The 27,087-nt window shown below is 48.6% G+C and overlaps 1 protein-coding gene and 1 long non-coding RNA gene across 10 annotated transcripts; one reads left to right on the top strand and one right to left on the bottom strand.

Annotated features, from left to right (window-relative positions):
* Nucleotides 1–269: 269 nt before the first annotated feature.
* On the bottom strand, nucleotides 270–15,407 carry LOC131814565 (uncharacterized). 9 transcript variants are annotated; one of them, XR_009347336.1, is made up of 9 exons: nucleotides 15,082–15,407; nucleotides 12,569–13,779; nucleotides 10,414–12,400; nucleotides 9,516–9,864; nucleotides 9,280–9,370; nucleotides 8,718–8,831; nucleotides 8,057–8,349; nucleotides 7,880–7,955; nucleotides 270–6,789 (listed from the first exon to the last, which is right to left on the bottom strand). It is a non-coding gene; the product is annotated as an uncharacterized LOC131814565 (long non-coding RNA). The 9 variants fall into 9 exon arrangements; XR_009347338.1 differs by having other exon boundaries at nucleotides 10,430–12,400; XR_009347340.1 differs by lacking the exon at nucleotides 9,516–9,864 and having other exon boundaries at nucleotides 12,569–12,744; nucleotides 13,150–13,779.
* A 5-nt stretch (nucleotides 15,408–15,412) lies between these two features.
* On the top strand, nucleotides 15,413–26,752 carry SRP9 (signal recognition particle 9). The gene is made up of 3 exons (XM_059145591.1): nucleotides 15,413–15,631; nucleotides 20,430–20,498; nucleotides 24,469–26,752. The coding sequence occupies exons 1-3, from the start codon at nucleotides 15,560–15,562 to the stop codon at nucleotides 24,586–24,588; spliced, it is 261 nt and encodes an 86-aa protein (XP_059001574.1). The 5' UTR covers nucleotides 15,413–15,559; the 3' UTR covers nucleotides 24,589–26,752.
* Nucleotides 26,753–27,087: the final 335 nt, after the last annotated feature.

Genomic DNA, 27,087 nt, shown 5'->3' with positions numbered 1-27,087 from the left:
TATTTGAAGCATGCAGAGTGGTACAGAAAACAACGTATCCATCCACTGCCTGAGCTGTGGGTGGGCACCACCACAAAGGGGAATCAACAAAGCCAGTCCTGCAAATGCTCTGGTTTCCCTGTGCATAGAAAGGGTACGTCCCCAGGACCCTGGAGTCCGGTAGGTGTGCAATAGCATTATGTCTAAGGAACAATGTACCAAAAAAAATTTTTTTAATGGACATCCCTTAATCAAAAGATACTTTATTGCTTACAAACGGTAGCCATCATCTGAGTTTTTGGGGAGTGGCAATCTTTTTGTTGCTGGAGGGCCTCACCTCCAGGTTGGTGGCTGCCAACTGGCCAGGGTGGTAGGCGCTGAAGGTAGGGGGTAAGGGGCTATGGCGATTTCTTAATATAACAACAATGAGGTTTCTGGCATCACTGGATCTTTCTTGAAAGATTTCTCTCTAGCGTGCTGTGCTGTTGATACCATTGGACCCATGGGAGAACTTCGTCCAGAATTGGGGTCAGTCATCTGACTGACCCTATCAACTCAGTTTCTGGAATGTTCTAAATCCTTCACTGTCGTGTCAGCTATCTTCATGGCATGGTCACCAGGAGAACGTCCCATCTCAAGAAACCACTCTTGTGTCTCCGTTCAGGTTTCACCATGGATTGCTGCCCATCGGTCCCGTCTTCAGGCTCCACTCCTGATTCCAGCTCTACTGTTCTTTGCTCCCCAACTGCAACGACTTCCTCCCTGGAAGCCTTGAACCCTCAGTTTGTAAGAAACACAGTATCCATGAAGCACACAATACAGCTAGGTCTGCCTAATCACCCTGTCCCTACTAGTCAGACATGCAAATGTTGCTCTTCCCAGGCATTTGCTTTGGATTCTTCTAAAAACATTGTTCTCTCAAGAAAGAACAAACATTACAGATAAATCTGAGGTCATTCCCATTCTCTTCTTTCCTTCCCTGGAGATAAGCTCTACCATCCTTTTGCTTTGTGGCCCTTCTAATTATTTTTTAAAAGATTTTATTTATTTATCTGATAGAGATCACAAGTAGGCAGAGAGGCAGGCAGAGAAAGAGGAAGGGAAGCAGGCTCCCTGCTGAGCAGAGAGCCCGATGTGGGGCTTGATCCCAGGACCCTGGGATCATGACCTGAGCTGAAGGCAGAGACTTTAACCCACTGAGCCACCCAGGCACCCTGTCATATATAGAGACCTAAAAATATTATGTAGGGATTTTAAACTGTTTATACACATGGTATAATAACATACATATCCCTTCATAATTTTTTTTATTTCATTTAATATTCATATTATGTTTGGGAAATTCAACCATAATTATACATATATATTAGTATGTATTGTATTTATCTTGATGTCTATGTAGTATGTCCATATATGACTATGTCATTAATTATTTCCCCATTTTGGGGGGTTTCAGCTATTCCAAACAACACAGTAATGGGCATCTACTGTGTGATCAAATCTGTATAGGGTACCAGCCCGAGACTTTTTTATTTCTTTATTCTTAGTAATCTCTATACCCAACGTGGGGCTCAAACTCACAACCCTGAGATCACGAGCTGCCCACACTTCCTACTGAGCCCTCCAGGGACCCCACCCAAGATTTTTTTGAGGGTTGTACACTGAGAAGTAGACTCCTAGGTTGTAAGACATACAGGTTTCTAACAGACATTGCCAAGTCGCTTCCTAAGTATATGTTTTAAACTCTACATCTCCCCCATACTTCATATTGCCAGACTTTCAAATGCCTGCCCATCTATGGCCATTACTGTCTTATTCTCTACTTGGTATTTTCCGGATTACCTAGGAGGCGAGACATTGGCCATTCAAGTTTCTCCTTTGGGGAATGAAACTGGTTTGTCTACTTATTTTAAAATTTTATTTGTTTACTTTTTTTTTTTTTTTTTTTTTTTTTTGGAAAGAGAGAGGTGGGGGAGGGCAGTGGGAGAGGGAGAATCTTAAGCAGGCTTCATGCATAGCAAGGAGCCCAAGGGAGGGCTCAGTCTCACGACTTTCAAACCAGGACCCAAGCCAAAATCAAGAGTCAGATGCTTAACCAACTGAGCCACCAAGGGGCCCCTGAAATTGCTTTTTATAATCTATGTCTTTTTCCTATGTGTTGGAAGGTTTGTTTTTTTTTTCTTTTTTAACTATTTTGTGGGAGTTGTTTATACATTTCGGGTAGAAATCCCTTGTCAGTTACATGTGTTCTAAATATCTTCTCCCGTCTGTGGTTTGTCTTTTAACACTAGTCACAGTGTCTTTAATTTTTCTTCTAATTATGAACATGTTCAATCTACCACACAAGTTGAGAAAACTGTAAAATGAAACCATATTATCCATCACCCAGATTCAAGTGTTAAAAGGTTTTGTCTCAGGTGTTTACCTCTTTTCTTTTTCTTACGTTTCTGCTAACATATTTATTATTTTCTTAAAGATTTTATCTCAAGGGGCGCCGGGGTGCCTCAGTCGGTTAACTCTCTGCCTTCCACTCAGGTCATGATCCCAGGGTCCCGGGATCAAGCCCTGAATCCAGCTCCCTGCTTGGCGGGAAGCCTGCTTCTCCCTCCCCCACTCCCCCTGCTTGTGTTCCCTTTCTCACTGTGTCTCTTTTTGTAAAATAAGTAAATAAATTAAATCTTTTTAAAAAATTTTATCTTTAAGTCATCTCCACACCCAACTTGGGGCTCAAACTCACGACCCCGAGATGAAGAGTTCTCCGCTGCTCTGACTGAGCTGGCCAGGCGCCCCACCACTAAAGTATTTTCAGGTCAGTCCCAGACTGTAGGTCCTGTCCCTCCCACTTATGTCAGTGCCATCAGCAGAGCAGCAGATGGTTGGTAGTGATCAAACCACAATGACACCTGTTAACACTTACTCTTCGTATTACCTACTACACAGCGATTGTGGATATGTGGACCTTTTTTACTGGGCTTTAAATTTTTTGCTGCCAGACACAGATGTCCCATTGCCCAGCCTGCAGTGACGAGAGCTGTCCTTCTATGTGAGGACAACCCTGGGGGGAATTCTGTCTTGGACCCATCAGACTCTCCTTTTCCGAGAAGCAGCAGCCTTTCTACACCTGAAGGGACACGTGGGCCACTTGAGTCGCTATTTGTCTGACACTTCTGTTAGAAAGTAACTCTCAGGGGCGCCTGGGGGGGCTCAGTCAATGAAGCGTCTGCCTTCGACTCAGGTCATGATCTCGGGGTCCTGGGATCGAATCCCGCATCGGGCTCCCTGTTCGGCAGGCTTCTCCCTCTCCTGCCGCTCCCCCTGCTCATGCTCGCTCTCAAATAAAAACCTTTAAAAAGAGAGAGAGAGAGAGCCATCGACCTCGGAATGGGGTCTGCCTGCTACTATTATTTTCCCACGCCTGAGGAGGAGGCCGTTGTGAGCTCACACAGGAAACTCTTCATACCCCTCCAGGAAGAGGGGAGCCAGAGAAGCCCCTGAGACTGCTCACTACGTGGGGTAGGCTGGGCTGAATCCCTCTGCCATGTTTCCAGAATGAAAAAAACAGATGTTTACAGGGAGGGGGGGCGGTGGAGAGAAGGGCTTGAGTACAAATACTAGAACAGGGCTTCTCAAACATGTGTGTTCTGCGATTCCCTTGACTCGGCGGAAGTCTATGGAGTTCTCCCCATCCTGCTTAACACGGGAAAAGACCCCAAGTCACAGGAGCGGCCTTGGATAAGACACCAGTGAGGTAATGTCTGGTTTTCGTTAAATCTCCCCAATAGATTACTCACTCTTGTTAGATAAAAGGTAAAGAAACTATCGGGTTATAAACACAAATCCTGCGGAAAACAAGGCCCCCGCCCATGCCCCCCCCATCCTGCACTGGGGAGTCTTGGAGCTGTCCTAAGACCACTGGGGAACCCTCCTGACCTTTGCAAGCTCCTTTTCCCTGGGACCCAGGCCACCAAGGAGAAAGGGTATGCTCGTTCCCCACATGATCCCCTCTCAGTACAGGGGAAGTGCTAGCTTGCGGGGCCAGAGTCTTACCCTCTGGGCCTTCGATCTGGTGTCTGGCAGCAATTCCTCCCACCTAGAAAGTACTTTGCAAATTTTTAATTTTTTTTTTTTAGGATTTTATTCTTTTGAGAAGGAGGAGCACAAGCGGGGGAGCAGCAGGAGAGGGAGAAGCAGTCTCCCCACTGAGCAGATAGCCCGATGTGGGACTCGATCCCCAGACCCCGAGATCATGACCTGAGCTGGAGGCAGACGCTTCACCAACTGAGCCCCCAGGCGCCCCTCTTTTTTCTCCCCTATGGAGCTCATATTAATCTGGCCCCAGCAGTGGGTCCAAGCCTGCACCACCCCCACCGTCCTGCCCAGGGACCGTTCATCCTGTCCACAGCTGCCCAGGGCTGGCCTGGCCCGAGCTTCTGTTCTGCAGAGAGTCTAACCAAGTGCCAGGGCAACCGACGACTTCCCGAAGGGTCCTCACTCACTGCCAAGTCCACCCACACGCTCTCTGACTCTCTGCGGTGGGGTCTTCGAAATGTCATTTCACAATGTCCTGGCCGACCTCGCCAGGACCTCGGGGCCGAGGCCGGTGATCCCATTAGCGTTGGCCCGGCTCCCCGAACGGGGCTCTGCAGCAGACTTCCTCCTCCCCCACATTGTTGCCAGGCCGGCTGGTCTGGAACCCAGCGGCAGCTCCAGACGGTGCAAAGAAGCTTCTCTGGGACGTGCTAAGGCAGCCCGTGAGGGGGAGCAAGCAGCGGGCTGACGCTTGGGCCTTCCCACCACCCCCCACCTCTCCCCCCTCCCCCTACACAAGCCGGCTGTGTACAGGGCAAGGGGGCCCTGCCACCCCAAGGGGCTGCTCTGGGGAGTGTTCCCTCAACCTCTGTGAGCACCCCGTTCCCAAGTCCCCTCCCCCACGAGGCTCCACAAGGCTCTCCCTGCTCCTTGGGGGTCCCAGACCCTCCACTGAGACAATTGACAGCCTCCCAAGGGGGCAAGAGGCTTTAGTAACCCGCCTAAACAGCAGGGAAATGCAGTGAATCCCCAGAGTACTGAGGGTCTGAAACCTGAGCAGACTACCTCCATCACCCCTGCTGGGAGCGGGGGTGGTGTGGCCAGGAGCTCGGCAGAGCCGGCAGAGCCGAAAGTCACAATTAACTGGGGGTTGCACTGCGCAGGTGACAAGGTGATGGTTTTTTACATCCATTCTTTCCTATTGTCGGCCTGCGACTGCATCTGGAACACAGTGGATAGTGTTGCTTTCTCTTGCTCTCTCCCACTGAGGCTGGAAGGGAGAACACAATCTCCATTTGACAAAGGAACCAGCTGAGGCTGTAACCGTTTAAGGTTAAATAGGCACAGAAGGGGACCCCAGACTCAGAGCCAGAGCTCCTGGCCACACACATCCAGCCCCAGGATCCAGGACGCCTCTCAAGCCCTTCCTCCCACCCATCCTCCTAAACCTCTCCGCTGTACACCATCCTCACTGCTCCTAACCCCGGGGCGGGGCACTTGGCATCTGTTAGCCAGCCGGGTCCTCACAAAGCAGGAAGGAAGGTAGCCTGTTCTCACTCTGCGCAGGAGAAACCAGATGCCTGTGGGGGCGGAGTGATTTCCCCAAAGGGTGCAGGGGCCGTCTTGCTCCCAGGTCCAAAGGGTGGGGGTCCCTCGAAGGCACTGTGTCTAGCACCCTGTATGTGCTCAGCAGGGTGAGTAAGCATCAGACACCGGGGAGGAGAGAGGCCGCAGAAGGCTGCTCCGCTGACCCGAGGCTTTCGAGCTCTACCCTGGCAGGAACTCCCTCCTCTGCTTTTCCCAAGACACAAAACAGCCACAGAACAGTCCACCCTCTGGGGCGCCCGGGTGGCCCAGTCGGCTAAGCGTCAGACTCTTGGTTTCGGCTCAGGTCACGATCTCGGGGTTGTGAGACTGAACCCCGCATGGGACTCCATGCTCAGTGCGGAATCTGCTTGGAATTCTCTCTCCCTCTCCCTCTGCCCCTCCCACTCATGCTTTCATGTTCTCACTTTCCAAAATACACAGACAAATTATAAAGAAAACAAAACCTCAAACGGTCTGGCCTCTGCCAGACTCTGAGCAACCAGCCCCTCAGAAAGCAGTACCAGGTCTGCAGACCTAACGCAGGGCTCCCGTAGCCCCAGCCCAAGGTCTGACTTTGGTCCCCGGGGTACACACTTCTGCGTCTGGGCCTAGAAGCAATGTGCTCCCCACAAAAGCTGGAAATGGGACGCACAGCTTCTATGCTGACGAGCTGAGGTGTAATCAAACGGGGAGGCCTTCCCAGAAGGTCCTGGTGAATCAGCTGCTCAGGCTGGGACAAATCCAGAACATGCTCCCACAAAGGGCAGCGAGTTGCACACTGAGATCTAATATGAGCCATCTGGTCCGGAGGGACAGGGGCCTGGAAACCACCCCAAGAGCAAACTTCTCTGGGGGAAATGATGAGGCAGCTCTGCCCGGAGACAGAACCCTTCACTCAAGCCCTCTGCTGTGGACCCTGCTGGAGCTCCTCTGGAGAAGGGGCCAGAGTTGGGGAAATCCCGCTACAAAGGACCCCGCAGATTCGAAGCCCTAAGCTGTCTGGTCCCAGGCTTGGCCAGGACATGGGTGAGCAGGGCCTGGGGGGTAGGAGGGGGGTACGGAGGAACTGGTCACACCAGACACATGCGCCAGGCAAGATAGGACAGGATGGCGGGCCCTGATGGGGACGGCTCAGCCTTGGTCCTGGAGAACTTTCTTCTGTGTGTTCCTCTCTCATCCACAGTCCCTGCTGCCCTGTAAGGAAGCAGAAAGCCAACCGATTACCAGGTCTAATTATCTCCCTTCTGCCTCCTTCTGGCAGCCACCACCAAGGTTCTTGCCAAAACTTTGCTTCACCAACACCCTTAATCCGAAAGGTTCCAAGTCGCCGAGACAAGGCTCCGCAGGCTCAGGCCAGCTGCAAGATTTCCCTGACGCGGGAGAGGCCACAGGGGCTCGCTTCTGTCCCTCGAGTACCTTGGCCCCTGCATCGAGCCTCAGGAGAGGTGAAGGCGCTGGCCGCCTGGAACTGCAGGGGGCGGGGGGATGACACAGCAGTGATGATGGTCAGGAAGGGAGGAGGCATTCAGAGGCCTGTTTCTGCTTGCAGCGGTCAGGGCCTGCCGAGGGCTGCACCCAGGCCTCGGGGCGCCAGACGGCTGGGAGATGGGCCAGTGTTCTCCAGAGGACATTGGGAAGCTCTCTGGGTGCTGTACCATGGCATGGCCACATTTCCTTGCCCTTCCAAAGCAGCTGTCCCACCTCTGCCCTGTCAGTCTCTTCCTGCCCAGCTCAGGTGACCACTCACCCCTGAAGGAGGCCCCGCACCCTGCTCCAAGTTGCCCTCCAAATGGACTGACAGTGGGGGTCAGCCTCCAACCCCAGCGGCATTGGGGGCCATGTGGTGGCAGGTGAGAGCAGGGAGTGAGGGAGAAGGTGGCCATCGCCTTAGCCCCCAACCCTGCAGCTCAGGGGACCTGGACCCGGTGCCCATTGCAGCGCAGTTTTGAAACCAGAGAAGCAGCAGGAGTGACTTGGGGCCACTGCTCAGAGAGCAGCAGGTACTTCGTGCTCGGGTACAGAAGGCTCTGTGGACCTGTTCTGTGCAGGCCCTGCATGGAGGGACAGAGGCCTACCAGCAGCCTGGGAGGCCCGCCATCAAACCCCAATGGGAGGAGGGAGTCTACACCTGGGACATGCTGGTGATTCGTCCCTGGAAGAAAGGTCTAGAAGCCAAGACGGACATGTTTCCCAGCCCTGACCCCCTGCGTACAAAAACTTAGCCATGCCGTGTCGACACATGGGCCTGAGAGGTCTCTGGGGATACAGAAATCTTCCTACTAACTGTGGTGGGTGGTAGTTTCTCCAGAGATCATCACGCTAGTCATGAAGGTCAGTACCTGCTGCCCAACCCCTGCATCCTGGAGAGAGACCACAAAGGCCAGCAAAGCTTAGCAGGAGCCTGAGCAACCGGATACCCCCGCCTTGCACCTGATCACAAGCAGGGACATTCTACACTCACCTTTGCACACTTCATCCCTTTCCTCTTTGGCGGGGATTGGAAGGCTGGGTGGGTTGGGAACGGGGGAGAGTGTGCCCGAGTGAGAGCAGGGAGCTGAGGGACACGGCTCCCAGATCTGCACCAGGAAGGGAACAGGACAGGCACAACTTCTCCTGGGCCTGAGCTTATCTTCTCCGTCTGTCCCTCTGGAGCTCTGCCCTTGGGGGGGGGGGGGTGTCTCTTTCGTCGCCCTCACTGTTGTAAAGGCTTCGGTTATCAGTGCCCTGCATCCTGCAGCCCCATGCGAAGATCCTCTAAAACAAGACACAGTCAAGAAGGGGTGAAATGGGACAGGAGCATGTTGCCTGCCGTGACGCCAGTGGTCACTACCCACTTCAGCACACTCTCTCCCAAGTGGCCATTCTGGGTGACTCTGCTGCTAAGCTCACTAAATTCCAGGTACCCTGACCTCCCCCTGGGGAAGGGCTGCACTTGCTCCCCGACAGCTCATCTCTGTGCCTTTGCTCACACCCTCTACATCCAAAAGCCTGGCCCTTCCATCTATAATCATCTGACCTTTGTCCTTGAACTCCAGCACCCCTGTCAGCTTTTTCAGAATCCCAGCTGCAGTGAATTGAGGTCTTGCCTGCTCAGCACGATTGTGTGACTGGATTATACATACCTCTCATTAGAGCCAGCCCTGAGTCCAGATGCTGCTGTTTCCGGGCTCATTCCTCACAAAACAGCAGTAAGTAGCCGTAGGCGCTCAAGAGTGTGGACTGACGGGACGGAAGGACTGAGGACAGACAGACACAACAGCTGGGATCAATCAGGAGGCCGCGGCCACCATTTCCCGGGCCACCCAGACAGTCTCCGAGGCACAGCTCGCTGCCGAGTGGAGATGTCATCTGATTTATTAATTAATACAAACACAGTTCATCCAAATGCTCCAGGGCATGGTTAGACAAAAAAAAAAAAAAAAAAAAAAAAAAAAAAAAACAGAACATTTTTAAAATGATAAAAATAACATTTACCAGCCTAGAAATAACTCCCCGTCCTTTCTTTCCAGCGCTGGTCCCCCTCCTGGCCTCTGGGGGGGCCCCTCCACCCCCACCAGCTGGTCGTCCCCTTTATCCACCGCCCTTCTTTGGTGATTAACAAACTCCTGCCGGTGCTTGCTAACTGGGTTAACGTGGTGGCTCTCCGGGCAGCCCAGCCCACCACACTGGCCACTTTCCCAATACCTGCCTCTCATCTGTTCCAGGCTCCCGAATTTGCAACAACAACCTCCATTGTCCCCCACATCTGGGACTTCGGGGTTTCAAGTGAATCTCCCTAAGGCAGAGAACAGAAGATGCTGCTATTTCTGTTTGTCTCACGGACAATGGGGCCATTCTCTGGGCCTTGGGCAGTGCAGGGGAACCTGAGCAGTGATGGGACTCGGGCCAGCAAGGGGAGCACACAGGGCTAAAATTCTGACCTTTTCTTCCCATCTACTTGGGTTTGCATTTCATTCCAGTCAATTTCAGATGCAACTGAACAGCCAGGATCCTGGAGATCTTGAGGACCCGCCTTTGGCCTCCACCTCTAGAGCAGCCAACAGAGGGCCTGGGCAGGTCTGACCCCGCCTGACCCAGGTTCCCCCAGAGAATTTAACATTGAGGGTGGTCTTCCCCAACCCCAGGGCTCAGTCAGTCATTGCCTTTCAACACCCAGGGTTGGGGGGAAGGCTTTTCTACCCTGTTGTTTGTGAGATGTTTTCATTCTGCTTGGCTGGCTGCTCTTGATCTCAGGGTAGCAAGTTCAAGCCCCACCGTTGGGCGTGGAGCCTACTTAGAGAGAGAAAGAGATCATTACCTACCCAATGGAAGGGCAGTGTCAGCGTTCTTGGACTGGGATGCACCTGGGACACCCAGAGCTGACCCGGGGCCCGTTAACCCTTAACTGTAACTGGGTTACAGATCTCACACTATCTGTAGTCTCTGAGCCCCTTCAGCCTGGCTCCTGGGAAGGAGTTTCATCCCTTAGAGAACCTCTCTACCTTTGCCACTCCAAGCCTGCAGGTCATCCAGCTGTCCCCGAGCCGCTCCCAGGACTTCGGACTACAGGCTAAGAGAGTGCAGAAGGTGGGCCCCTGGGGCCGCCCCGGGCTCCTCCCACGGACACTCCCGGGGAGTCTTGGCATTTTATACAGTCACACCTTCTATTGTTCTGTCCGGACCTCTGAGCCCTGGCCCCACCCACCCCGGAGGGAGGGAGTGCCTAGACCTGCCCAGCTCCACAGGGCGCCTCATGGTCCCCACTGCAGGGGCTCCAGGAAAGCCTTCAGCTCTCACGACTCGCCCACTCGCCCCATCCCGTCCCATTTGCTCTCGCACTCAGCTCTGGGCTCACTGCAGCACTGGAGAGTTGCTCCTTGTCCTTAACAGATTCAGCTGGGGTTGGAAGTTCCTGGCGAGCACTTCCGTGCCTGGGTTGTCTCCCCAAAGGAAGTGTCGATTGAGCAACAGGCACCCAGAGGCACCCGCCACTCCCCCGCAATGCTGGGAGTCCGGCTGGCTCCCCGAGGGTGGGAGGGCCCTTCCTGCAGAGGCGTCTCCCGTGACTGTCTGAACACCACTGCCCCCCACTGGACACTGAGGGACGCGGCCGCCCTCGGGGCTCCTTCCTTCCTGGTTCTGTCCCCGGCTCCCAGCCTAACCCACTTCTCCGTTTCTCAGCAGCATCCTCTCCCCTGATCGGTTTCTCGCCCAGATGTGTTGCTGAGACTTCCCGTCCCCCAAGAAGGTACGAGTGAACAAGGCTGCTTGAGTCCTGGCACACTGCAGGTCCCGTGAATACTGCCTGAAAACCAAGGCGACCCCAAGTCACTGGCAAGCCAACCACACCGTAGCCTGTTACTGAGATGATCAACACTTTTCCTTTGGGGAAAGATCAAGGGAAGGGAAAGCCCTCACATGCACCATAGGCCAGACTGCTCTCTCCTTCCCCATGACACTCTTCCTCTCTTCGATTATGGGAACTCCTTAATTTGCCTTACTATTTCTGCCCTGACCCCGTTAGCTTGTAAGTACTTTGTCCAGATCAATGACGGACTCATCTGTAAAGCACAGGTCCTCAACTCCAGGTAACAGGACAGGAGTGGCTTAATTTGCCAATAGCGACGGTAAAATAAACAAAAAGAAGGTATCACACATATGGCCTATCCATTGCTTCGGTTTGCCGAGAAGTTAGGCTCATCTCCACAGATGGAACTGGGGTTAGCCCAGGGCCTGGCAGGCATTTAGTCACAGGAATCAGGCTTAGGGAGGAAGGTGACACTCAACAGAAATCTGGGAGTGGCACAGCATGGCCCAGGGATGAACTGGGGGTCGGGAGGTGAGCTTGAAGTCTAGCTCCTCAGGACCGCTGCTGGAGGAGCTGGGGAGCCCTTGGGGCCAGAACAGAGCCAGAGCAGTAAAGCCACATGGGGAGAGGGAGGACAAGGGAGAATGAGGTCAGACAAGCCAGGGCCCTGTTTTCAGGACGATGGGGTGGCCAGTGGCCTCAAGGTGAGTAATATAGTAAGTAATGTAGTCACTGCTGGTGAGTAATGTAGTCAAGAAAGGCTTGAGAGTCTGCAGGAGGGGTGACATGAAGGGAGATGGGGACCATCTCGGGCTGCCAGGGGGCCAAGCTCCGCTGCCAACGGGATCGATGGGGGATGGGGGGGACCCCCTCCCAGGACAGGAGAGCAACTGGGGAAGCAACCAGAAGCAGGCCAAAGGATAAAGGCTTTTGGTTTTGACCTTGCACCGAGCTTGGCCCCACCAACCCAGCTCCCCTACTTCACCAGTTGCAATTTCTAAAAACCAAAAGTAATCATATCAACTTCCTGTTGTGATTAACACATCCGCTGGCCTGCCACTTGACGGCCAATGAGGAGCAAAGTTCTGTGCCAATCTGGAGGGTATAATTTATTCTCCGATTTTTCTTTTAAAAGATTTTATTTTTTAAGTCCTCTCTGCACCCAAACCCTAGATCTAGAGTCGCAAGCTCGATGGACTAAGCCGGCCAGGCGCCCCTCAGACTCAGTGTCTTTGTCACCTAGAAGGGAGGGTTGCACAGATCCATGACCCCTTGTCGGCCACGTGTTTTGGGGACGTCACAGCTTGCTGGAGTCCACAAAGGGAGGACAGCCATGTGGTACCCTGAGCTCCAGCCTGTCTTCAAACACACCAGGAGGGACAGAGACTCCACCATCCAATAGGTCGGGTCGTCTTCTACCAACGCAGTTACTAAGATACTTCGGTTTTTGTGAGCTTCTCCGATGTTCAGAATTGTGCTAAGGGTTTGAGAACCACCCTCTCGGGATCGTTCGAACGCCTAAACAAGACACGTGTGTGTGAAAAGGAGGCCAAGTGCAATGTAGAAAGGGTGCTCTCAGGGAACCTTTCTGAAGCCATTCCTCTACAGCTGGAAAAATAACCTGCTTTAGAGAATGCATGGAGCATAGCTGGGGATGCTGGAATGTTCCAGCACAGGTCCCCTAACCTCTTGCTCATCCTGGGCTGTCTGTCTTTAGGCACCAGAGCTGGGCTGAGCAGAAGGGTGCAGGAACCCCCTCACCACGATAATCCCTGCTCGTGAAGCCATGGTCTCTAGGATACAGGGTCGAGGTCAGCCTTGCTCTTGCCCCGGAGAGGCACGTGACATAGGAATGTTCCTCACTAGGACAGAAGGCGAAGATGGCACTGTCTCATGTCCTACAGGCAAAAACCCTTCCTCCCAGAGGGTCTTTGGTCCACACTCTGCCCTCCGTCCCCTCACTGCTGTCCTGCGTGGCTCCTCCACCCCATTCTCAGTACCTGGGCCCCTGGCTCCCAGTCCTCTTCTTCACCCTATCCTCTGCCTGACTCATAGACGACGTTGACAACGAGCAGACAAAGTCAGCCTCCCCAGGAGCTACCGCTTCTCTCAAATCAGCTCTTCTTTCCTGGTTTATAAGCCTCAGACGCCCTCGACACCTGCTCCCTTCACCTCTCTCTTTTGACCCAATTCCAGACCCACCTACTTAGCCCAGCTCCTGTGATGTAACCCTTCCCACGCTGATGTATCCCTTCCCATGCCAGTACCTTCAACATTTCTGTTCCCTTGTCCTTCTGCCGCATCCACCCTACAAATCCCTACTACCTGTCTTTCGCACTGCAAGACCCAGGGTTCGGGATGGTGCTGGACATGGACCCCAAAACACACAGATCAGGGCTCTTCCAGGAGTAGGATCTCCAACTTCAACTGGGCCTTTGGCTCTGTTTGACATGCTATCTGCGTTTCCGGTCTGCTTCTTTCCATCATTTCTCAGTCCGGCTTTTCCACATCCTCTCCTCAAAGCTCCGAATCCCTGTTTGCCTTCCTACAGACATCTTCACCTCCACATCACTCCCCTTTTCCTCCTTCCCCACCACCTCCAAGGCAGCCAGGAACCTCCTCCCATTCACACATCTCTGCCTTTGGTCGTCCCCTTTATGTTCTCCCTGAGATCTTGCTTTCCCCTTTCCTTCTAGTTTTAATCCCTCCAGCTCTTATGATTCCTTCTCTGAAAGTTACCAACAGGCACAAACTCTTTCCATCTTAAAAAATAACTCTCTTTCGGGGCGCCTGGGTGGCTCAGTCGGGTAAGCATCTAACTTTTGATCTCAGTTCAGGTCTCAACCTCAGGCTTGTGAGTTCAAGCCCCTTGCTGGGCTCTACACTGGGCAGGGAGCCTACAAGAAAAAAAGAAAAGAAAAGAAAAGAAAAAGAATACTCATGCTTCACCATTGTCTTCAGGCCGTGTTCTGATCTCTTCTGTTTCCGACTGAGCTCTATCAAGAAGAGTATAAAGTAACTGGCTCTGCTTTTCTGCCCCTCCTGCTTCTTTTCGTCAATTCTACCCAGATCCCAGTGCAACTGTGGGGCTCTTCTGGCCCAGGTCACCAACGACCACAATCTACTGACTCCTTTCAGTTCTTTGTAATTGTGTACCCATCTCTCTGCCCCCTGAGATCACTGACAGTTCCTCCTTGGAACCTGCTCCTCCCCTCTCATCACAGACCCTCCTGCCCTCCTTTTATCCCTCTGATAACTTCTGTCTGCCTCTCTCTCACCCTTGTTCGTGTGGCTGTTCCCAGGGCTTGTGTTAAAGTCTCCTCCTCCCTGGAAGAAGGCTCCGTGATGCCCTCCCTATCTTCTGATGACTCCTATGTCTGACCTCTGTTGGAGTTTCCCATAGAGACAGAGGGCTCCACCCGCACGGTCTTCCCCAGCTTCCCTCGAGGCTGTTCCCTTTTCTTTGCCCTGTGCCCCCATCAGTGGCACCACAACTGCTTCCAGGCTTGGGCATCCCTCCGCTCTCTCCTGCATACCCCACCGGACTCACCAGTTCCATCCCTAATCTGTAAGCTCCTCTCCAGCCCCAGGTGAGTGCCCTAACTCAGATCCAAATTCCTATACCTGTAACTAGGCACCAGCACATTAAGGGGCCTCCCCTACCTTTGGATTTGCCCTATTTTCCTTCAGTCCGATAAAAGGCAGTGGACAGAACTCTAGAGTTACAGAAAGCAACTCTAGATGGGTGATCATCCAGGGTCAGGGGTGGGCGGGGGGGGGGGGGTTAAATATAAAGTAGCATAAGGGAACTTTTTGGCATTGGGCATACTGGTATGTGACTGCTGGGTCTACACACATGCCTGTCAAAATGCATCAGGCTGTACGTTTAAAACCAGTGTGTTTGATTGTATGTAAAGTATACCTAAATAAAGGTGATTAAAGCCAGATACCCTTCCATGTCACCGCAGTGCCTGGAGAGCCAAGTTAAAATTTCTGACCCCTGCACTGGTAATTATGGGACCTCTTCCCCTTCCCCTAAACACCAGCCCACTGCGTACCCCTGAGACCTGGAAGGGGCCTCTCCGTCCCCGCCCTTCCGCGGAACATCCGCTGCTATCCTCGACACTAGGCTTGAGCCTCCGGGCGCAAAGGCTTCCCATGGGGTCCCGCGAACAGACATAAATGCCCATCGCACACACTTTCCGGTGGCGTCCTGGCGTTTCTGTCCCCTCCGCCCCGCTTTGGTAGGCTGCGGGCGTGTCAGCTGGAACCAGCCGGCTCCAGGGTTGCGTCTCCAGCACCTCCCATCCAGCCGCTGCGTCCTGGGCCTTTCAGGAAGGACCCCCGGGACAGCACCGTCGACTCGCTCCTCCAGACCTGAAGGGGGCACTGTAGCAATGTCGCGCCTGTCTCCCTCCTCTTGACTTCTCCCTGCGCGCTCCCAGAGCGGCTAGCTCGGGGCTCCGCCCCTCCTTGCAGCATCTCTCCTTCCCATTGGGCAAGGGCGGGCCAGGCCGTCCAATGGGACGAGGCGTTGGTGCGAGGAGGTGCCGCCATCTTCGGGCCGCTAGGCCCCCCGCACCGGTCTCTGGCCGTCAGAAGTAGGTGGTAGGTGGGCTGGGTCGCGCTGCCCGCGGTCCCCGGCCTCGTCCCCTCACTCTCCGCTGCGGAGCCACGATGCCGCAGTACCAGACCTGGGAGGAGTTCAGTCGCGCGGCCGAGAAACTCTACCTCGCCGACCCTATGAAGGTAAATCCCCGCGGGGCCGCTGTATCGGCCCCGGGTCAGGATGTCATCCCTTTGGTCCGCGCGGCCTGCGGAGCTTCTCCAGCCCCGCCGGGAGGTGCTAGGTGTGAGCGGAGACGGACCCTGCCAGATGTCGTGGCTCCCACTGCCTCCTCCCGGAGGAGCGGCCGGACGAGTCCTGGAAACCGGGTCGTCGCCGGCCCCAAAGCGGCCCTGCTCTGCCTTCCCCGCCCCCAAGCCCTGTGGCCGCGGTAGGTTTACGTGTCTCTAAGGGCAGGGCTCCTCCCCCTGCGGCTGCGGCTTCCTGACCCTCGGTGGTTTCGGTGCCCTTTTCCTGTCCCGCTGTGGCGTATATGAGAAGGCTTGCACCCTTTTCTCGGGAGAATACTCTTAAAACGTAAAATGTTGGCGGACAGTTTAGGGGGCTCATTCGTGGTCCCCACAAAAATTATGGTGAGTAGATGCCAGAGGTTAGCTCCTTATTAAAGAGCAAAGAGGGCCCCATGACGGGAACTGGAGCATTCAGGTCTTCATTTTTCTTCCTCCCGAGTTTCTATTAATTTTGTTGTTCTATCCAGAGACTGTTTAAGTCGCTCCTTGTTAATTAAAAGTTTCGGTAGGTTTTTAGACCTAGATACCTAACAAGAAGCTGTGAAAGTGTTTGTCCATTCTTTACAGTAACATAATAGGTGATGACATGAGTTAGGTATTTTTGAAATCGAGTGTTTTGTGTATGACACGATTTCTAGCTCCTCCATTTGGTTGACGTCCTGTGTGTGCTGGGACATTTGTTTCTCCGTGCAGTGTACTGTGAGAACGATACAGGATTTTTGTCCAGAGGTACCCACACGGTACACAAAATATCTGAAAACATAGTGAAGAGTATAGAAGTTCACGTCAAGAGTAATCGTATTTTAATTAGTTAAATTTAATAGGGAAATGAACACGAGATAGTAATGACAGCATATTGCCATGAACAGAGCTTGTCTAGAATACGCAGGATCGGGAGAGAGCTTTTCCTCTCTTCACCTCACAGAAAAGTCCAGGGCATGAAAACTTCTACTGGTTTTCAACTCTTGATTTTTTGATAGGTGAGGGGCGCTTGACTAACAGTTTTGTGGAGTGCCTTCTATGTGACATTCTACACTACGTATCCTCAGGTGTATAATTCATGTGAACAGTCAAAACAATCCCTTGAGGCAAATGAATAAATAGTCTTTGATACTTTAAATGGATTGCCTGGTCTCCAAGCGATGAAGCTAGAATTTGAACCCCATTCTCTAAACGCCAAGTCTCTGCTGTCTCTGCTAGAACTAAAGAAGAGGACTTTTGTCAAGACTCCTCAGAATCCATTTTGGAGAATTTTCTGTCCTCTCTCCCACCCTCTGAGCCTGCTGAGTACACCTGCCACCTTTTACTGTTCTCTTGCATTGCTCTCACTGGAGATGGTGTTCCTGCTGGACCATGTGATAACCTCTCAATCAGTCTTTCTGCCTTTTTAATCCCTCTTTTTACTCGTGCCACACTTGTCTAAAACAAAAATGGAATTCTCTCAGTTTTCTACTTAAATACTGGCTTTTCGTTGATTGCCAGGTAAAATCCAGACTCCCAGTCCACAGTCTGACCCTCTCCAATCTTTCTGGCTTTGTCTTCCCACCATATCCACCATCGTCTGTTCTAGTCTCATGAAGTTACAGAATTTAAATCTTCATTCACACTGCTCCTTCAGTTTCTCTCCTACCCTTTTCCCTAAAAGAAAAAGGCGTGCATTGACAAAGCCATCTTTAGCAAGCTTTTTTACACTTCCCCTTCCCCCAGTTATAATGACTTGTTTTCTCTTTTAGCATTTTACCTGTGTATGCCTCTATAAAAGGACTTCATTCATGCCGTCTTGTGCTTGGTTATTTTGGTTGATGGAATTCAGAGTTCCTAAGAGAGCAAGAATCTTGATTGCTCTTTCTCCTTTTGTGGCATCAGATAACATAGGTGCCCCCTCAGTTACAAAATAGACTCTCTTACAGTGTCATAGATCTTTTAACTCCCACTTCCCCTCATGAAGCCAGCCATTATTCTTTCAACCAAGACTAAAGAGTTTACGTAGTTGTCATGCTTAACACATTTTTTAAAAAAGATTTTATTTATTTATTCGAGAGAGGGAGTGAGTGAGAGCACAAGTGCATGGAGGCAGAGGTAGAAGCAGACTCCCCACTGAGCAGGGAGCCTTAGGCGGCGGGCTCTATCCCAAAACCCTGAGATCCTGACCTGAGCAGAGGGGAAGTCAGAAGCTTAGTTGACTGAGCCACCCAGGCACCCCCATGGTTAATTAGCACATTTTAAAATTTCTGTTTGTTTCTGGAGAACTGAATTTTTTTAAACATGTAGAATTAAATAACCCAATATATAGAATCTGGTGTCTAAAGATAATCTAGTTGTAATTTATATAAGTGCTTTCTGAGTTCCTTTTTCTCCTTCACCAAAACAAATCTCTGACTGGTGTCCCCCCCACCACACACACACACCCAGTCCCAGGAGAGCAGAGACATAAGGGGGAAAGCTGGAGAGTACAGCTCTTCATAAGCCCTTTTTCTTCAGTTTCCAGAATTGTCTCGAGGCTTCTGGTTCTACATTGTGACCATTTTATTTTATTATTTTTTTTTTTTAAGATTTTATTTATTTATTTGACAGACAGAGATCACAAGTAGGCAGAGAGGCAGGCAGAGAGAGAGAGAGAAGGAAGCAGGCTCCCTGCTGAGCAGAGAGCCCAACATGGGGCTCCATCCCAGGACCCTGGGATCATGACCTGAGCCGAAGGCAGAGGCTTTAACCCACTGAGCCACTCAGGTGCCCCATGACCATTTTAAAATTATGTTCCTGTTTTGGCTTTTAGATACTTCACATCTTTTGAAACAGCTGGTTATTGTTGTAGGTCAGCAAAAAATGGACTCTGCTGCACTATACTATTTTGAATCCATTATTTTAAAAAAATAAAATTGATGTTCCCAGAAGTGGTAAACCCTACTGGGAGATGTTCTGTTCTAGATAAATCATTTTCTTGGCTCCCTAACTGGAATGCCGAACAGTGGAAGGTGTGTAGCACGGTGTTCAGTATAGGGATTGTTTTTGGAAAAGTCGTTGATGGAGACTTCTTTCCAGGACAGAATCCTGTTTTTCTGTCCTAATGCGTTGTGTGGTGCCATGATTTTGCTGAATGCTTGAGTCCGATTCTACCTCCTGAGAGCCACAGGGAGGGGACAGCATGAACTGTGACTGCCGTACTTCCTGCCACAGAGATTTGGACTTGCACAGCGTAGTCTGCTGTTTTTCCTCCTACTTTTCCTTTCATTCTTCCGTGGTTGGGTTGATATTGTAGGGAAGGAAAACCTCTTTTACCCTCTTAGATTTCATAGCTGGGGCCCTGCAAATTAAACTGATAAGGGACAGAGTAACAAGAAAGAAAACTCAACACATGTATGCAGTGTGCACGGCGTTTACAAAGTATTTGACTTGAGGAGATAGTTAGAATTGGGGCCTATGTACCGTGATCAGCAATACTGATGGAGTGTGGGAAGGAGGGTGGACTAAGGACAAGGGATTTGGAGATACTGTGGAGGGGAAGGTGATTAGTAGGGATTGTTCTGCAGATACGAGTCCTCCTTTTCCCAGGAAGGGAGAAAGGAGCACCTTTATTACTAGAAATTTTATGTCACCTTTACGAAGGTTAATTTATGTCCTGTTCTTTAGCCAGAAAGGGCAGAGAGCTAATCTCTGCTCAGAACAGTCCTTATGCCAAAGTGACATGTTTTGAGGAAACATGTTGTGATCCCCTTCAGTATATAGGTGGTCCCCAACTTACAATGCTTGGACTTTAGTTTTTTGACTTTTGGTACTGCAAAAGCAATATAAATTCAGTTGAAATTGTACTATGAATTTGAATTCTGATCTTTCCTCGGGCCACAAAGTAATTTCTACACCCAGTGAAGGGCTTGAACGCATAACCCTGAGATCCAGAATTGGATGCTCTACCCACTGAGCTGGCAGTGGGTTCATTGGGGGAATAACCCCATCGTGAGTTGAGGAAGATCTGTATATTTGTGTCAGGGTGGGGAGAAGGAGAGAGAGAATACCAAGCAGGCTCCATTCCCAGCACAGAGCCCGACATGGGGTTCAGTCTCACAACCCTGAGATCATGGCCTGAGCCAAAATCAAGAGTCGGATGCTTAACCGATTGAGCCACCCAGGTGCCCTGAGATCTGTATATTCTTTTTTTTTTTTTTTTTTTTTAAAGATTTTATTTATTTATTTGACAGAGAGAGATCACAAGCAGGCAGAGAGGCAGGCAGAGAGAGAGGAGGAAGCAGGCTCCCTGCTGAGCATAGAGCCCGATGTGGGACTCGATCCCAGCACCCTGAGATCATGACCTGAGCCGAAGGCAGCGGCTCAACCCACTGAGCCACCCAGGCGCCCCTGAGATCTGTATATTCTTAATGCCAAACCACCTTAAGAGTCTCACGGATATTCCCTGAATGTGGATGTGTTTTGGGGAATTTTCAGGATATCTCTTCAAACTGGCTGCAAATAAATATTGAACTTTTTAGTAAGTCCTTTTAAAAAGTGAATTATAGTAATAGGAAGGAACTAAAATACTATTCTCTACCTCATTTCAATAATGATGTTTACAGTAAAGATGTATGTAGATGTTTTGGCTATTCTAGAGGGATCCTCTTTAGCATACCTGAAGACTAATTATTTATGAGAAATGTCTTCTGACTTCACTGTTTCTAAATGTGTATTTTTATTTCAGGCCCGTGTGGTTCTCAAATATAGGCATTCTGATGGGAGTTTGTGTATTAAAGTAACAGATGATTTAGTTGTAAGTATACATTTTTATTTGTTGCATATTTCCAGATTCGTTTGAGTTAATCATTTGTTTGAAATTGTTTACATAGAATTTATGCAGATTGCCCATTAGGATGCTTATTTTGCATTTCATTCCAAAGTCAGAAATCTCATTCTAGAAGCTACTTTTATAGACTCTTGGAGAAATAATGTAGTACGTCAAGTGTCATTTAGTAATTACTTCAGACCTTAAACAAAAGGAGTATACAGACTAAAACTAAAACTGGGGATGAGGGGATAGAGGTCTCCTTATGAGTGTATGGGGAGGAAATGGTGTTTGGACACAGCTTCATAGCTGCCTCCCTCCTTCCCGCCCTGCTCAGTCTTGTCCCTTCCGCACACCCCATTACTTCCGGGACCCTCTGCCGCCTGATCTCCACACAGCGGCAGTTGTCCGCTGAACGAGTCTCCCGGCCAGCCCAGCAGCAGCCCTGTGCTTCCAAACCTAATGGTCTCAGCAGTCTGCACCTTACTGGACCTCCTGGCTGCTTCTCATACATAAAACCACTCTGGGGGAAATTGTTTTGGCATCTGTGGCTCCGTTTTATCTTCGTTTTCTTTTTCTGTGCTTGTCTTAGTGCTCTTTGCTAATAAATACCGGTTTCTCCAGAATTCTATCCTGGATCAGCTTTTGATACTGCTTCTGGAGCAGTCCATTCAGCCACAGTGCCCAGGACTGCTGCAGTCTGCTACAATCTGGAGACAAAATCTGTCTTCAGATTTGTACATTTAGGTCACATTTTTCTTTTGACTTCCTGACTAGCTCCCTGTTCAGCGTCCTTTCCTCGATGCTCCTCAGAATTAGCCTGTCCAGGATGGAACTCCTCATCACTTCTGAAACTGCCACCTCCTGTTTTCTAGTGCAATAGAGTCCACCGTTTCCCGTTCTCACGTCCACTGGCCCCTCACGTGAAGAGCTTGTCTTCGATCCTCTGACATGCTCCGTGCGCTTTCCCAGGCACTTGGGAATTGCTGACTCAAGCACCCTGGTCTCATTTCCTGTCACAAGCATTCTGTCTCCACTGTGCCTCCCCTGAGTTTAGGGTGTCATCCTCACTTGGCTGGCTGGCTAGACCCATCTCCCAAATGTGTCCCTGCTTCCAGTTCACCCTTTAGTTGTCTGGAGAGATTTCTAAAAGGCAGGTTTGGTTTAGACCCTGCTTAAAACCTTAGTGGCTCCTCGTCACTGCTAGTGTGACTGCAACCTCACATGCCCTCCATCTTCTGCCTTTCCTGCGTTACTGCGGGGCTCCTGTGACCGGGCGGGCTGTCTTGGGCCTCTGTGCCTCTGAGTGTCCTCTTCCCGTCTTTGTGGCATTGAATCCACGGCCGCCCCAGTATGGTGAGATGGGTGCTTATCTTTCAAAATCCAGCTGAAAGGAGTGCTTCTCTTGCTTTTCTTTTTGGCTCTTTCTGTGCTGTATCATAATTGTTTTATCATATTTGTCTTCTTAGTAGATTGTGAGCTTCAAGACAGTAGAGAGCAATAAAGTTCTTACCTAATGTCCAGTGACTAGCATGGTATCCAGACCCGGAGGTTACTTAGATAAATTCTTTAAAAAATTTCAGAGTGACCTTTTGTCTTTGCTCATATATTAGCTTTTTATATATTTGCGTTCCACGTTCTGTTGTGAGGTTGCGTGAATTCAGACTTTTAATGATTATCGTGTCTTCCAGGCACCAGTTAAGTTGGGAGTAACTGAAAACGTGAAAAATGGTGTCGTGTGCTAGACTTAGAGTCAAGAGATTGGAATCGGAGTTTAGCCATTTACCACTGTCTCAGCCTTGGAAAAGTTCAGACCAAAGTTTGGCTTTCTGGGGCCCCGTTTCCTTATCTGTAAACTGCGGAGTGGTGATCTGCTCCCCTGATCAGGGGGTGGGACATAAACCCCACACAGGAAGGTACTTAGCATTAGTGCTTGCCTCCCAGTACATCCGCGCATGCGCTTGAGTCTGGGGTGTTCACAGTGATGATTGTCTCCATCATCTCCATTGTGATGGGCACAGAGTGGGGAGGTTTATCTACTGAAGACAAGTTGGCGTGCCCTATTTTTAAGTTAGGAAAAAATGCAGAACTGATTTTAATACAAAAGGCTTTAACTCAAAATGATGACTTTTTGCCTCCAGTAATGATTAAACATAATTAAGGATGCATGGATGCCAGTATTGGGAGGAACTTTATGTCACACTGATGATTCCTGTGACAAGATCGAAATGTGAAAAATGCCTTCTGTGTTCTTTCTTAAATCTACTGAGAATTAGTCCATGTTTGGAAGGGGCCAAAGACACAACCAAATCCATTCTCCTAAATAATAAATTATCTGACTCAACTCTGACAGAAAAAAATCTGTTTCCTAATGACTCTTAAAAAATGTGTGCACTCCCCTTGCCAGTTCATCTTAATAGTTACTACTTCCTTCAGAAACTCAGTCTTAGGCTACATTTATTATTATCACTGTGTCTTTGACTTTTTTATAATCCCATTTATGCTTCATTTTTTTCTGATCCCACGACTGATTTATAATATTTTCTAGGACTTTGAAATCTTTTCTGTCAAACCATAGTGACAAGGTAGATAGATTCTCCCACAGCACATATACCGAAATTGGAATGTTGGAGACTATTATGGCCTCTTTATAAGATTGTTAAACAAATTTCTACAGTATGTGGATAACAGTTTTAAGTGAGTGCCTTTTAAAGGCTAAATCAACTCAGACCAGTCGGGGATGATAAGATTGAACTATAGGTCACTCAAGTTCATGAATTTTTTTTTTTTTTTTAAGATTTATTTATTTGTGTATCTGAGAGAGGAGGGAGGGCCAAAGGGAGAAGCAGACTCCCTGCTCAGCAGGGAGCCCGACTTGGGGGGGGGGGTCCGACTTTGGGGGGTGGTTCGGAGTTCGACCCAGGGACTCCAGGATCATGACCTGAGCCGAAGGGAGTTGCTTAACAGCTAGCCACCCATCAGCTATCACCCTAAGCTGATGAATATTATTGTAGAATCATTCGTTTCTTTAAAATTCATGTGAACCCTTAGGATGGGCTAAAGAAAAATGGACCTTTTAATACAAAATAAGGGGGGAAAATTGCAGCTTAAATTTGATATTTTTGAAGACTCTAGAACAAATGGTTTTTGACAAACCACAGGCAGATCTTAAGCATGTATTTAACTTGGAGCAAATATTTAACTTAGAGCAAGGAAAAATTTGGTTTGGATTAAAAATTGTGAATACCTTCAAAAAATCAAAGCTGGACTGATTTATCTGGTTTAATTTAGACCATCACCAGCTGTGAGCAAGGGATGGTGGATTTTTTTTTCCTTAAAAAAGGAAAATTTTTAAATTTTCCCATCTCCCAATTTCACAAGTAGGGAAACAAGCCCTAATATTGCTGTGCTTTTCCCAGTATAACTCAGTTACTCATGACCAGATCCCAGGGAGAAAATAATCTGATTCCTAGCCTGGAGTTCTCATCAGACCCTACAGCAGGACTTAGCATGTTACTTAATTAGTCATTTTTTTTTTTAAGATTTTATTTGTTTATTTGACAGACAGAGATCACAAGTAGGCAGAGGCAGGCAGAGAGAGGAGGAGGAAGCAGGCTCCCTGCTGAGCAGAGAGCCCGATGCAGGACTCGGATGCGGGACTCGATCCCAGGATCCTGAGATCATGACCTGAGCTGAAGGCAGTGGCTTAACCCACTGAGCCACCCAGGCGCCCCTAATTAGTCATTTTTGAGGAGCTTCAGAGTTCATTTAGTTTTTTGCTTACGGCAGTGGAGTTGGAAATACTAAAAGATACTAAAGGAATGAATTTTCGGGGGCATAGAAACCTTAACTGCCTTAGTATGAGGAAAGACTCCTATTTGTACCCAATCCTACATTTGCTACGTTGTTGATAATCTAGTTTTGCGTAGTTAATGTGTACTTTTAACATTTCTGACAGTGTTTGGTGTATAGAACAGACCAAGCCCAAGACGTAAAGAAGATTGAGAAATTCCACAGTCAACTAATGCGACTTATGGTAGCCAAGGAATCCCGAAGTGTTGCCATGGAAACAGACTGAATGGTTTGAAAAGAAGATCTGTCGTGTTCTTAGGAAGTAAATCTCTTTTGAATCTGAAAAAGTATTGGGAAAGAAAATACTTTATGTAACTGAGCTCTTCAGAAATGGGGAGATGATTTTTTGTACTTTTTTTTTTTTATGTTTACTTTAGAGAGCTAGGAATGTAAATGCTTTCAGGTAGGAAACTTTTATTTATTTTTGGAAACTGAACAAATACATCTATGTTGGGAAATCTTTTGCAGGTTGATGTGGGACAAAATACATTAATTATTCTCTGGTAAGTTTGTTTCGGTAATTTGAAAATGAGATACCAGTGAAAGGCAGTTCTTCCTTTATTAAATTTTAGTTAATTTAATTAAAAGGCAGTTAATTAAAAGGCAGTTCTTCCTTTATTAAATTTAGTTAATCTATCTTTGAAAGAAAATTAAATGTAACTATTTTGCCAGATTGATATATTTCTTTTGGAGCATGAAATCTGTGCTGTTGATGACCTACAAACAAAATATGGTAACTGGAATTAATCTGTGCACAGCAGCATACCAGACTCTGTATGATACAGTGTGTAGTCTCTGTTCTGTCTGAAAGTGATCATGGAGGGCACCTGGGTGGCTCAGTGGGTTAAAGCCTCTGCCTTCAGCTCCCGTCTTGATCCCAGGGCCCTGGGATCTGGCTGCATCAGGCCTCTGCTCAGTGGGAAGCCTGCTTCCCTTCCTCTCTCTGCCTGCCTCTATGCCTACTTGTGATCTCTGTCAAATAAATAAATAAAATCTTTAAAAAATAATAATCATCATCATGGAAACAGTTAATGCTTTCCTTACCTAACACTTTACAAATTTGAACTGTGTTTTTGAATATAAGGGATTTGCAAGCAGAGACTTGCTTTGAATCTAGTTTTCAGTGCTTGGAAACAACTGCAGTTACTTTAAGTGCATGAACAGAGTGATCACTAGTGGGCTGAAAGCACCGTATACACAAGTGTTTGCCACAGATTTCCCATCTGCATTTTCCTGGAAGGGCTGAAGATTATTCAAACTGTTAAATCTTTGCATGTGTCTGTGCCTGCCCCCACTCCCCCCACTCGTTTCTCTCTGTATTTAACCAGGGTGTTAAGCCTGACTGTCATGGCTGTTATGTTTTCCATTAGGCCAGAAGGATGTTATTTGATATTTATCATATTGTAACCTTAATTTTACCACCTAAATGTTCACATGTTGCTTCCTACATTACAGTATTTTTTGGTTAGGAATTTGTCTTGTTGAGCAGCATTTTAATGTGAAAATTTCATTAGCCATATAAATTTTTGCATGTTTCAGAGAATTAAGTAAAATATTATATGAATATATTGTTTCTGTTGAAGTTTTTAAGTTCTCAAGAATATACTGTATTCATTTAGTCTAAAATGAGCCTGATGATGCTGTAAGTAAATTTTGTTTGTTGTTTTGTTTGTTGGTACTTTTCATTACATGACTTTCTCTGAAGAGGTATGTTGATGGCAAGGTTGTTTTCATCATTAAGAGGAGTAACATCAAATAGTAAAGGGTATTTGGGGTTTGGGGTTGTGTCCCCACCCCCCACCCCTGAATCAGTGGGATCACTGGAGGATTTTTGGCCTTTTTCTTTTTCATTTACGCCTTCTACTTACTAACACTACTTTATAAAAATAACCTGGAAGGGTGAGACTGGGATTGGGATTCCTCGGGTCCTTACAACTTAGAGCTTATAGCAGAGGGCGCAAGGCAGATAGCCTGTGTTACAGTATTGGCTCTGCTACTTCCTGATTCTGTGGTCTTTGGATACTTCTCTGAGCCCATTTCCTTCTCTGGAAATTGGGCTGACAACAGTACTTCTAGGACTTGAGAATCAAATGGTAGAGCCTATCTAGGTCAATAAATAGTAGCTGCTAGCAGTAGTAATTATATTTTTTTCAGGGGAAAAGGTGTACCTGGCTCTTAAAGTTTATTTCATAATTTTAATTGAAGGATTATTTAGAAATAACATCTGCTTTTTCTGCTGAGAGCTGTATCTTTTATTAAATGTCATTTTTGGCAGTTGGGGAACAAAATAGGACTGTCCCCATAAAGAGTGTTCTTATGTGGGAAGAAACTGAAATCCTTAAATCTAAAACTTCTGTTTGTGTTTGCACAAAATAAAACTATTAAGATAACTAATTTATAAGTATCGAGTTTCTTAAAGTAAATATAAATAACAAAACCCCAAATCATCATATATTCTGAAAATTGCAGTGCTCTATACTCCCAATTTTTTTTTTACTTATGAAGTATTTTAGACACCCTAATCACACATACCCGGGTTAATTTTTAACAAACGTGTTTGTGATATGTTTGGTCAAACCCTGCTGACTCTCATGTAACCCACATGAAGTCACGGTAGTGATTGAGATTCTAGGTGTAGTTAGCAGTTAAAACAGTTTCATTTTGTTCTTCTAAGGACCCACTCTCCTTGGAGCGCAGAGTTCATTAAACATTGCTGTTAGGCTAC

Source organism: Mustela lutreola, chromosome 14 (assembly GCF_030435805.1).
Source record: "Mustela lutreola isolate mMusLut2 chromosome 14, mMusLut2.pri, whole genome shotgun sequence".
Classification (NCBI taxonomy): Eukaryota; Metazoa; Chordata; class Mammalia; order Carnivora; family Mustelidae; genus Mustela; species Mustela lutreola.
The sequence above is the reverse complement of the archived record's forward strand: the minus strand, read 5'-3'. Positions and strand labels throughout refer to the sequence as shown.

Bases quoted from the DNA above. Each gene is read 5' to 3' on its own strand.
- SRP9 (XM_059145591.1), top strand. From the start codon at position 15,560: ATGCCGCAGTACCAGACCTGGGAGGAGTTCAGTCGCGCGGCCGAGAAA. The intron at 15,632-20,429 runs GTAAATCCCCGC...TTTTTATTTCAG, and splicing joins ACCTCGCCGACCCTATGAAG to GCCCGTGTGGTTCTCAAATA. The intron at 20,499-24,468 runs GTAAGTATACAT...CATTTCTGACAG, and splicing joins AAGTAACAGATGATTTAGTT to TGTTTGGTGTATAGAACAGA.